We start from the raw sequence: 12500 nt of genomic DNA, 5'->3' as shown, positions 1-12500 counted from the left end.
GCTCTCTCACGTCCCCGGTATTACATAACGTTACAACGTTACGCTCATTTCCATAATAAGCCATTTCGGAAACACTGGGGCTTTTAAAAACAGAATCATACTTTAAAAGACAGACAACAATTACACCTCCGAGAGGAGCGTTTATCTCTCTCCTAGCTAGTCCTCCTCGCCTAGAGGGAAATATTTCCAAGACAGAGAAAATACCACGGATGCTTCTGGAAGACGATTAGGGCCAAACAGGATATACAGGTGTTCACACACGGCCTGGAGAGCCATAACAGAGTTATATACCCCTGAACTCAATGAAACACAAAGAAAGAGGCAGCGTGAATGATTAACAGGAAATGGTTTTGCTGTTGAAAGTCGCGGTGGTGAGGGGGAGGGCGGAGGGGGGGGGGGGTAGTGGTTAAAAAAAAAATGCCATTGAAAAAAAAGAGCTGTTGGAAATATGGACGACAACATTTCACAATATTCTTTTGAAGTGTCGGGAGGCTGGGGGGGGGGGGGGGGGTGGTGAAAGGGGAGCTGGCCCTGGGTCAACGGGGGCTTCCCACCGCGGGGGGGTTGGGGTGGGGGGGACTGAGGTGGGGGGGGAGGGGGGGGGCACGGTGACACAGGGACGGCCCACTGACCCTTGCGGCCGCCTTCTTTCTTTACAAACTCGCAATTTATCTCTCCAGCCACAAGCACGCTGCCACTCTCACCAGGGAAGTGAAGAGAGGGGGGTGGGGGGCAGGGGGGGAGGGGCGGGGGGGGGGGGGGGGGGAGGGAGGGGGAGGGGGAGGGGGGGAGGCGGAGAGGGGGGGGGGGGGAGGGGGGGGGTGTTTACTGGGCCATCAACTGTAACACAGTCTGCTCACAGGGGGTGTATTAAAAAGCCAACAGCCACTTAAAGGGACAGTCCGCTCTCCCGAATCAAAGTGTGTCAGATGTTTTTTAAACCTTTGAGGAGGTCTGACAACATCTGACCAACGTTCATGAGGATTTCAACAGTGAGTCAGGGTCCAATACCGTGGTTACGTACTGTAGATCCAGCAGAATGCCAGCAGGCCTTAACCTACGAATAACCACTTTATTCCTGGTATTCAGATCATTCACATCCTATGAATAATTTCCCCATTCTTTTGGGATCTTAGACAATGTTGTTGGTGAGACACAGTATGTTGTGATTCATCTGGATATGAGACAGAGAGAGATATGTGCAGATCTGTACAGCACAAGTACATCTGTACAAGTCTAATTTAAGAATCGATGTTTTGAATTAAACTGCTGGCATAAAAGCCCTTTATCTATGTGTAATGTTTTGCTTAGTTTTTTGTCCCTGAAAAAAACAAAACACTTGCAAAAAAAGCGGTGCGTATTTATATATGCACAGCTAATTGCCAATATTTATATACATATTTACACATTAAATAAGCCTATAAGCTCACATTTGAGGAATGATATCTACTCAATTGACAGTTGCTACAGCAACAGAAAAGAACACACTCAACATAAACCACAACATAAACCCCCGAACAAACCACAACGCTGCTCTGATAAATACATTCCTACAATCCGTCATTCCTCATATCATTCAAAGGAAACATGTTACATCAAACACAACGTGAATTATTAACACAATATTTATGCAATCCTATTTGTAGTTACAGCAATTATTGGACTATTCCCAGTGTTTGGGAACATGGCAGGTTGTCAGAGAGAGCAGCAGGCCTGATTCCAATGGTGCTCTTTAATCAGAGTGCAGTTCTGATTCTCTACCACTAGATGGCAGACTGCCCACCGCCGAGCACAGCAGCACCAGGAAGTCAACACTGCCATACTAATGATCACAATCTCTCTTAAAGAGCTATGTTTAGCCCTGCCCTCTAAAGCCTCCATATGTATGAATATCAACTCAGTGTCAAGGGGAAGGTTTTGTGTGCAGACCATGGATAGTTGTTGCCCACACATATATATACACTTCCATAAATATATATATATATATATGGAAGTGTATATATATGGAAGTGTATGTGTATATATCTATATGTATATATCTATCTATATATATATACACATCCCTCTGAGCCACTCAGTCATGCTCAGGATAAAACATTAAATGTTAAACATGGAAGAGACCCAAGTTGACTCTTGGCGTGAGTCTGGGCTGGCCAGAGGTGACTCTCTAATGACGGGGTGATGGTAGAACCCTGCCTGTACCCCACAGCTGTCCTCTCACCTGTACCTCTGTACCCCACAGCTGTACGCAGCCTCTCACAGACCAGCTCGGCTACAGGGCAGCCGGACAGGTTTTTCTCTAAAACGCTAAACGAACGTTAAGCAAACAACTGGACGTCTGTTATGTTATTGGGGCATAATGGAGACTGCAGCTGAGCTGGGGCCCGCGGGGCGGCCTGCTGCAGAGCCCAGCCAGGAGCCCGGCCAGAACACTGCACTTTAATTATCACTCCTGTTAACAGACCAGAGGAACTCCTGGGTACGCACATTAAAACTACCCAGCCGGCTTCTAAAAAAGCTGCATAACTATCCTCTGGTTAAGTCAATTATGGATTAATAAATGAAGTTGGAGGAGGGAGAGAGGAGGGAGGGAGGGAGGGAGGGAGGGGGAGAGAGCAGTTGTTATGGCGAGGAGAGGGAGGGAGGGAGGGAGGGAGGGAGGGAGAAGAAAAACAAAAACAGACATTGTTCGATAATGCTTCGCTAGTCCCCCTAAAAGGTTTTGTCAAGAAGAAGTCGACCCTTGAACTGATCCTGAGTCAGTTTAGAGAGGGAACGCCGCGGCGGGCCTTTTGTCATGCAGAGGCTTTTAGACCTGAAATTACCTCATTCTGTCCACAGGGCGAAAATCCATTAACTTTTCAATAGCCCAACTTGAATTATTAAACGTGTTGAATAATATGTAATGAGTTCTAGTGTTTTTTTTTTTGTACGAGTTCTGTGAAATGCTCTGTGCACCAATTTTTTATTGGAGGGAATTTGCTTTCTAATTCGGTCTCAATTGAGAGCCAAATTCCTCTGTAATGATTTTAAAAGACATTAAATTAAAGGGCCTCAGCCTGCCTCCTTCACACCGAGTGCCCTCAGAACAGAACTGTTCCTCGGCATCCCAACACAAACACCAGCCTGTGTGTGCGTGCCCCCCCCTCCACCCCCCCCCCCCTGCACAGCCCCCGGTCATAAAGCATAAAATAAGCCTTTAGTGAAAACCAAATGACATCCATACCAAGGTCTCTAACAGGGAGGGGAGGAAAAAAAGCTGTGTAGCAGAAAGAAAAAAAAAGAAAAAACTCAACTAAGCCCTGAAAAAAGCTGCTAATCTGCAAATTCTCTGTGAGAAACGAGCAGGAAACCCAAGAATGAGGCAGAAGTGAACAAGTGAACACGTGAACACGCTACCAGAGACAGCAGACGCTGCTAACCTTCATAAATGCTTAACGCAGGTCAGTTACACATCCTTACAGCTTAGCAGTGAGGTAATATATTACTGCCAACACCGGTGAAACACCACTGGACATATTGATGTGACTGAGTTACCGCTACACAGACTGGTGGGTAATGACTGAATGGCGAGGTAGTGTGTGTAAGTAGTTAAGTCTTCAGCGGTTGAAACACGACTATAATAGGTTGAAACACGACTATAATAGGTTGAAACACGACTATAATAGGTGAAACGCAAGATTGTGTCTGACCCCTCACATCCAGCTCACAGCTTGTTTGAATGACTCCCTTCTGGACAGCGCTACAGGGCCACCAGGTCAAAAACATCACAACACTTGAACAGTTTCTTCCCCAAAGCCAAGATAGCCCTCCTCAATAACTCCTGATCATTGCCAAGTGCACTTTACATGTTCTTGCACTTAGTTGTACAGTATATTTATTCATAATATTCACTCATATTGGTACTGTATATTCTGTCTTGAGTTTTGTCGTATTGTCGTCTTGTTGTTGTTGTACTGTAGCTTGTTCAGCATGGTAGAATACCAAGTCATGTTCCTAGTGGCCAATAACCAGGGGTGCACATAACTGGTGCGCCAGTGCGCATGCGTCGCCAAAATGCATGCTGCGCGGAAGATCAGAGGCATGAACGCGCTCTTGCGCACCAACAGCTGGGAGCGCTGGGAGAGGAATTTACTTCCTCAAAATCCACCTGCTGACTGCTGACTGCTGCATCACTGCAAGCCCCGTAACGCCATCACAACGACCACGGCGACTCCCCTCACGAAAACATTCGGAAAGTATCGTAACTTGTACTTTCATTCCGCGTATCGCGTATCGCACGGTTATCACGCCGACACGTGACAATTCAGTCCCGAACGACTCGTCGCTAAAAGGAAAAACAACACCAAGGAACTTCATGTTTCTTTCTCTGAAGCTTTCAAACGTTCAGACGTTTGTTTTACAGCTTCATTATCGCACCTAGACCCCTGACCCAGGGAATATGGTTGGGAATTCTATTAGAAAAAAAAAAGACTTTGTTGCACAATCAAAATAATGAGCTATTTAAAGTGATAGCCTACAACATCCTCTACCATGGTTGAAATTGAGGACAGTGATAACTTACAGCAGTCAAGAGAGCAGTGATGATGATGATTAAGCTTGTAGCATAAATAAATGCTTAGGCTGTAACTTTTTGTTGAAAAGTTGATTTCAGTGTTTACAGAACAGAGCAGTGCTTAAAGAGATGTCAGTTGATTTCATTGTGTTTAAAGAACAGACATTCAGTTGGTGCTTAAAGAGATGTCAGTTGATTTCATTGTGTTTAAAGGAGTCTGACAGACTTTCATGCTTAAAGAGCAGTCATTTGATTTTGCATTTGTTTCTTTTGTTTTGCACACAATTTGTTCATTCATCTTTATTTATGAATAAATGTCGTTTTGCTAATATAAGTTATCCATGTATCCCTTTTTTATCCATACTGTGGGACGGGTCGTGACTCGCGAGCTCGGGGAGCACCAAGCAGCATCCCTAGGTGCTCCTCTGAGCACTGGCCCCAAAAAGTTATGTGCACCCCTGCCAATAACGTTAAATTGAATGAATTGAATTGAATTGAAACATCTCCATCTACCATCTTTAACACATCCCCAAGCCTTGCTTTTGTAGCCGAGACGCCGTTGTCTTGTTAAAGAATGAAAGTGATAGCATCTTTAACTGTACCGGGGACAAATGAGCCTGTAAAATTTGAAATGCAAATTGCTACGATAAACTAATTAGATCAATCAAGAATCCAATTATGTTTTTTGTCATCTCCGAACGCCCACCATGTCAGCCAGGGGAACGCTGCCTCCGCTATCTCTCTCTCTCCATCTCCTCCACACAGGAACTGACAACTGGGAGTTACACCAGTTTGTGAAAAAACAAAAATGACAAACAACAACTGATATAAACCGCAGATCTGTAATCAGTAAGTAACAGCAGAGATCGTATGACATTTAAGTGGAAGCTTAAAAACACGATGAATATGAGATTAGAGTACAGAACACAGGCGGCCTTGCTTAATGATACCACTGGTTATTAGCGCATGCATGCTATATTCCATTGTGTTTACTGCGGACAAGCGATTTCAAAATAAGGTCTTAATCTCTCTGGGGGGAGAGGGTGGGGAGGGTGGGGAGTAGGGAGGGGGGGGGAGAAACAGCTGATGCAAACCTCAGAGGGAAACGGCCGCTAGATCATTAAAATACAGTAATATAAGATGCTGCATTAAAAGCCGTCGCAGCCTCTCAGCGCAGGGCTCTGTGAAGCGTGGCTTGTTTGAATTTAGAGCAAACATTAATTCTGCAGAGGGGGAATTCAAAAAATCTATAAAGTGTTGGAGAGGAATTGATGTGTCTCCCCCCCCCCCACCCCCTCCTCTCCCCCCTCGGTCTCTCTCTTTAGAAATGCAACATTAGTGTTGTAGAGGTATTTGACAGAGAGCTTACTGACTTTACAGTCGGTCAATTCTAATGTGCTGTACAGTGTAATCTCTGGTGACGTAATGCGTGTGCAGTGCTGCAGAAAAGGAGGTGGATTCCACATTCCACATGTGAAAAATTTAGCTTCCTGACTTCACTGGCCTCGGTACTGAAGAGGTTAATGATATTATGCGCACTGTGGAGAAATTATATAAGATAAGTTGTCTTGTGAGGCTGAAACAAGAGTTGGTTGATCAGGCCTGAGCGACACTCAGAAGCGGAACATTTCTGGGACAAAGATGTCTAACCAGGAAGTAAAGATGTCTAACCAGGAAGTAAAGATGTCTAACTAGGAAGTAAAGATGTCTAACCAGGAAGTAAAGATGTCTAACCAGGAAGTAAAGATGTCTAACCAGGAAGTAAAGATGTCTAACTAGGAAGTAAAGATGTCTAACCAGGAAGTAAAGATGTCTCACTAGGAAGTAGGGGATTTAAAGAAGTAGCAGTAGATTGATCAGTGCCACTGACCTATATAATTAAATCACAGCAGTAGGGGAACAGAGAGAGGGAGGGAGGGAGGGAGGGAGGGAAGGAGGGAGGTAGGGAGGGAAGGAGGGAGGGAGGGAGGGAGGGAGAGAGGGAGGGAGGGAGAGAGGGAGGGAAGGAGGGAGGGAGGGAGGGAGAGATGGAGGGAGGGAGAGAGGGAGGGAAGGAGGGAGTGAGGGAAGGAGGGAGGGAGAGAGAGAGGGAGGGAGGGAGGGAGGGAGGGAGGGAAGGAGGGAGAGAGGGAGGGAAGGAGGGAGAGAGGGAGGGAGGGAGGGAGGGAGGGAGAGAGGGAGAGAGGGAGGGAAGGAGAGAGGGAGGGAGGGAGGGGAAGAGCGCTTTCAGCCTCTCAAGGTTATTGATGTCATTTGTTTCTGACCTAATTTGTAATCTATGTTTTTTTTTTGGGGCACGGCTGATTAGTAATCTCTGTTAACCAGTTAAACAAACATCACAAGAAGCTGTTCAGAGTGCCGTGTTCGGATTGTAGCGCATTAGTTAAATATTGACTTATTTCTTGTGTTGCCTTTATGAAGGGGAGCCCAGTCTTGATAATTGCTCAGGTTTTCTTGTTCGGCGTTTGGTTGGAGTGTGTTTGTCCTGCTGATTTATGATGACGTTGGAGCCATTTAAAACTCGGAGGGAAGTCAGAATCAGATAAACATGTTTTTATAGACAGAGACTTAAACACCGGTCACCTTCAAAGAAGTGGTGGATGCTTAACAGAGAGGGTTGAAAAGAGGTTAGCTTTACCCTTTCTTGTTGCAAGAGGAAGAACAAAAAAAACAAAAAAACTAAACAAAGTAAGATCAAGGGGTGAGGAGCTTCACGGAGGCTGAAGTCCTCCTCGTGAAGTAGTCGTGAGAACCGATGGTTCTGGAGCCTAACGGCCCTTAGGGCAGGAGCCTATCTCCTGTTTCTGTAGCGTGAGGCGGCTTAATGTACAAGTTAGTACACCCCACTGGACATGACGCTGGTATGTCGCAGTGTCCTGCTCCTAAAACCCTAAACATCTCCAGTCCCATCAGAGCTCTAAACATCTCTAGTCATCAGAGCTCTAGAACCCTACACATCTAAACATCTCCAGTACCACAGGGGAGGCGAGGGGACTGACCCCGCTATAATAATATAATAACAGAGTCTTGTCACCACCAAGCCTTCCTTCCTTCCTACCACCAACCAGAGAGAAGAATAGCTCCATTCTGCTCGTCGGCAGATTAATTAAGTGAATGACTCAGCTGTGATCAGCACATGGACATGGTACTGGACCTTCCTGTGAAGGGAGGCGGGTCCATCCAGGGTTCTGGCAGCCTGTGATTGGCTGGACAGGGACAGTGTTGGTTTGTGTTGATTCTGTGCAAAACAATATGGAGCTGGAGGACAGCTGAGGAGCTGAAGACACACAAGTACTCACACACGCACACACACACACACACACACGTGCACAAGTACTCACACACGCACACATACACACACACACACACACACGTGTTCACATTGTCACACAAGTACTCACACAAGTACTCACACAAGTACTCACTCACGCACGCACACACACACACACACACACACACACACACAAACACACACACACACACACGTGTTCACATTGTCACCTGCCTGCCCCCCCCCCCCCCCCCGCCAAACCTCTCGTCCCCCCTGGCCCTCAGGACTGTGACACATCTGAAAGGTCACATGGGAGTGTTTTTGTGTTTTTCAAACAACAGGAAAACGCTGAAGCCTTCCCAGCCACAAGATCTTTGACTGTGTGCAGTGATCCATGTAAAAGTGTTATTGAATGGAGTGCAATATTGTACACACACGCAAACACACACACACACACATACAGACGCACCCACACGCCCACACACACACACACACAAGCACACACACACATACACACACACGCACGCACGCACGCACGCACGCACACACACACACACACACACACACACGTTATTAAATAATAATTCATCTTTCTGCCCCTCTCTCTCTCTCTACCGCATGTCTGTGTTGTTCTACAGTAATTCCTGAGGTAAACAGGTACCTGAGGTAAACAGGTAAATGTCCAACGTAAACATGATTTCCTGATGAGCTCCAATGTGGGTGAGGACGAGCTACTCTACTACTATTCTCTGGTCATGTGACTTCCAGAGAACACCACCACCTTCCACTCTCCTCACATCCTCTCCTGCTCACCGCCACTCTGACAACCTCTTCCCTTGTTAAGACGTTGAAGATGAAAGAGAGAGAGAGGGAGATAACAAGGAAGGAGACATGACCTATTTATTTAAATATGCACAACATGAAACATATCCTGCTGGCTGCTGTGTTCCATCATGAGTCAAAGCCTCGCATTCCAATGTCTGGAATGTGCTGGAATGTTCCGTTGTATTTTCCAGCGTGATTAGATTCTATCAGACGAGATGACTTAACTAGATTCTATCAGGAGAGGTGACTTAACAAGATTCTATCAGACCAGGTGACTTAACTAGATTCTATCAGACCAGGTGACTTAACTAGATTCTAAGTTACAATAACAGAATGCCTTTTAACTCACTAACTACCAAAGAACTGCGGGAAACACTCACCCATCCTAGATTGCCAAGTGTTTTATGCATGCAACATTTACCTAGCAACACTACTTTGATTGGCTAAAATGGAAAAATGGACTGCACTTATATAGCGCCTTATTCCAAAGCGCTTTACAACGGCCTCTCATTCACCCATTCACACACACATTCACACACCAATGGCGGCAAGCTACCATGCAAGGCGCCGGCCGGCCCGCTCACTGGGAGCAATTTGGGGTTCAGTGTCTTGCCCAAGGACACTTCGACATGTGGCCAGCCGGGGCTCGAACCGCCGATCTGCCAACCTTACGATCATTAGACGGCGGCTCTACCTCCTGAGACACAGCCGCCCCCCTACAAAATGAAGCGTCATCATTTATGCACTTCTGGGGAATACAGACAGTCACCCCTTTGGCACTCTAGGATGTTGACCTTTTGGGTGACTTTATTCCTCCTCTGCACTCAATGAGTTCATCTCCCAGTCCAGGTGTCTCTGGTTGACCTGTGGGAGGGTGGAGGTGGGGGTCAGGTTAGGGTGGGGGTCAGGGAGGGGGGGCTGTACCTTTCGTAGTGTCTCCGTGTGCAAGTAGCGGCGCTCGTGCTTCCTGGGTTCCCTCCCAGCTCGTCATAAACATTTTTCCACTGTCGGCGGGCGGTGATCTGGAGAGCATAGGGTTAAAGGAGAGGGAGGACGGGGTTAAAGATCAGACCAGGACACACCACAACAACCAGCCTCACATCTACATGACACATACACGTGCAGCACTCGAGTTGAGGGGGGATGAGGGGGGATGGCACCCCCCCCTGAAATAAAAACAGTCAAAATCATCCCCCTTCTAAAACTGCCATCCGCCCTTTCCATCTCTTATGTCATTGTATCAGTGAACGTGGTATTACTGCTATTTCAACATTTAGTTTTGCGCATATTGAGTAAACGGTGGGCGAGGGAGGGGGCACGTACTGTGGGCGAGGGAGGGGGCACGCACACATGCAATGACATTTTTACCACTGAAGTCACTGACACTGTGGGGATGATAAAACTGTCCCCATATGATAAAATCCACCATCCCCCCTGATTCTCTTTTACAACTTGACTACTGTACACGTGCATACTGTACTGTACACAGTGTAGAATATAACACCACATCATCCGATGTTATGAATGACCTTCACACAAAAATTCAATGATGTCCTACGGCATTAAGAGTTACTGCAAAAACTCAATTTGGGATCAATTGCAATAACGATTCATGAAGGTCTATGAATGTTCTGCTCCACAAATGGATCCCTAAAGAACAGAGAGAGAGAGAGAGAGAGAGAGAGAGAGAGAGAGAGAGAGAGAGAGAGAGAGAGAGAGAGAGAGAGAGAGAGAGAGAGAGAGGAGAGGGAGAGAGCTCTAATCTATCTCACGCAGGAACGTGCTGCATTATTATTCTATTTATTACAAACGGTTCAGCCGATTCATCATAAAAAGAAAAATGTGCACAATGCAGAATAGGATTAATCCGTTTGGCCTTTTGAGCTCACTCTACACTAATATAATGTATATATTATACATCCATAATGACTATGACTATAGAATATTACCCTTCTATTGAAATATCGTGACGTTGGAATTATAAGGTTCTATCTCCATTTCTGTCAAAATTGATTTTTTTTTACATAATCTGATCCATTAGGTGTTTATTAATGCCTGTGTGGTGTTATTTTTAAAATGTTGACATTTTTGAGTTAGTAATTAATAAAATACAAAGGTTCCATCTCACAAAACATAATGGAATGTAAAAACTTTGACGCTCAATATCTCTGAACTGCCCTAAACGGAGATAGAACCTTAGAATTCTAAGCTCACGCTATACTGTCGCAAACTGCCAGAGAGATGATGTCAGTGGCCTATGGTGCAGGCAGCATCTAAGAGGATATAAGTGAACTCTATAGCATCACATATCCACGGCTGTCATGTGAGGCAGCTTTGCTTACTAGCTTACTACCACGGCGTCTGTTTGTTAGGCTAATGTGGATTCAGACGAGCTCTCTTGTGACAGCACGCTAACTCGCGGGCGGCGATACTCTCTCTTGTCTGGCTCCCCACAGCACTCTATAAAACACCACAGTCACAATATTTTCTGACTGCTGTTTTGTTTTCGCGCAGAGGGGGGGGTGGGGGATGAGGTTTTTAAAGTCTTTGGCGTTTGGCAGTGATCTAAAACACCCGTCAGGCGCAGTCCGACGCTAAGCCACGGCCGCTTTAATCTGATCATTGTGTGCGATGTAAATGTTTCCAGTGACATCATCTTTGCCTCCATAAACTGATTTTTATTACAGATGTCAGCTGCTCGTGGATAACTCTGTGGCAGCTCCGAGGCGCGCGGTGTGATTATGTCTCCTAGCTGCTACATGAGTCATTTCATTAAGACTCGTCTCCGAAACCTCTGCGCATCCTGTACACAATGAATGAATGAATGAATGAATGAATGGTCTTTATTGTCATTAATACAGTACAGGTACCATACAACGACATTTAGGAGGGGGGGCTCCCCTGGTGATTGGAAAAAGACTAAAAACAAGAGGGCCAAGGGTAAAATAAAAAAGGGAGAAGAGCTGGTTTACATAAATAAAGGCTATGTACACTATCTACTATACTATACAATAAAACACTGTGCTGTACTCTATGCTATGCTATAAATATCCTAACTTTTCCTATATCTGAACCTTATGTACACACGGGTTGTCATATTGCACATAGTATTGTTGCACATTCATTTAAAGTGTCGCAGTTTGCAGGTTTGAAATGTTCACAGTTGTATTTCAATATTGCACTTATGTTTACAATCTAGTAGCTGCCATCAAGTTGTCTAGATTGTCCAGGGCCTAGAACCTAGGTCTTTGCTGTGTTCAGGGCCTGAATGGCCCTAGGGTAGAAGCTGAGCTTCAGTCTATTTGTCCGTGCGAAAGGACGTAAGCAGCGTCCATCGATGACAAAAAGGCTACGTGTAAAAAAATATACAGTTTCTGAGGAACCTCTGAGGTTCTCATGGTTCTATCCTAGTTTCCTGTTTCGTCATTTCACAAACAATTTGGCTGCACTCTCTCTCCCTTTCTCCTTTCTCTTTCATCGATAGCCAGCCAAGCAGTTTTGGATATCTGAATAACTCTGAGTGATTGAACTGAAAAGCACCCTAATGCTTTCGCCATAGGAGAGCTGAGGAGATGCCAAACTGACGGGACTGCCAAGTGAAGTCCCTTTATTGAGCGGCTGGTTGGTTGCACAATAATGATCCCTTCAGAGTCTCTCAGCATCGGGGCACTCCTGCTGCCTCTAAGCCCCACCAATTTCCCCTCTGCTTAAAAAAGCCTTACACATGTTTTCCACTTGTGCATTTTACAACAACTGCATCACGACGTTGGCCAAATGTGGATGTGACTGAGAACTCAGTCAGCCAAGCCCGGTCTAGTAAACATACATTTCACGGAAAGCCTTGAAAAT

At 45.7% G+C, this 12500-nt stretch overlaps 1 protein-coding gene across 1 annotated transcript in view; it reads right to left on the bottom strand.

Moving 5' to 3' along the window:
- arid5b (AT-rich interaction domain 5B) overlaps window positions 1-12500 on the bottom strand; it is a gene marked incomplete at both ends in the record, with an annotated part of 98769 nt that overhangs the window by 16006 nt on the left and 70263 nt on the right. Inside the window, one exon of the mRNA XM_080541872.1 lies at window positions 9576-9673. Within this exon, the coding sequence (XP_080397998.1) occupies window positions 9576-9673 (98 nt within the window). The remainder of the gene's footprint in view (window positions 1-9575; window positions 9674-12500) is intronic.

This window comes from Nansenia antarctica (assembly GCF_963989245.1).
Source record: "Nansenia antarctica genome assembly, chromosome: 11".
NCBI classification, from domain to species: domain Eukaryota; kingdom Metazoa; phylum Chordata; class Actinopteri; order Argentiniformes; family Microstomatidae; genus Nansenia; species Nansenia antarctica.
The sequence above is the reverse complement of the archived record's forward strand: the minus strand, read 5'-3'. Positions and strand labels throughout refer to the sequence as shown.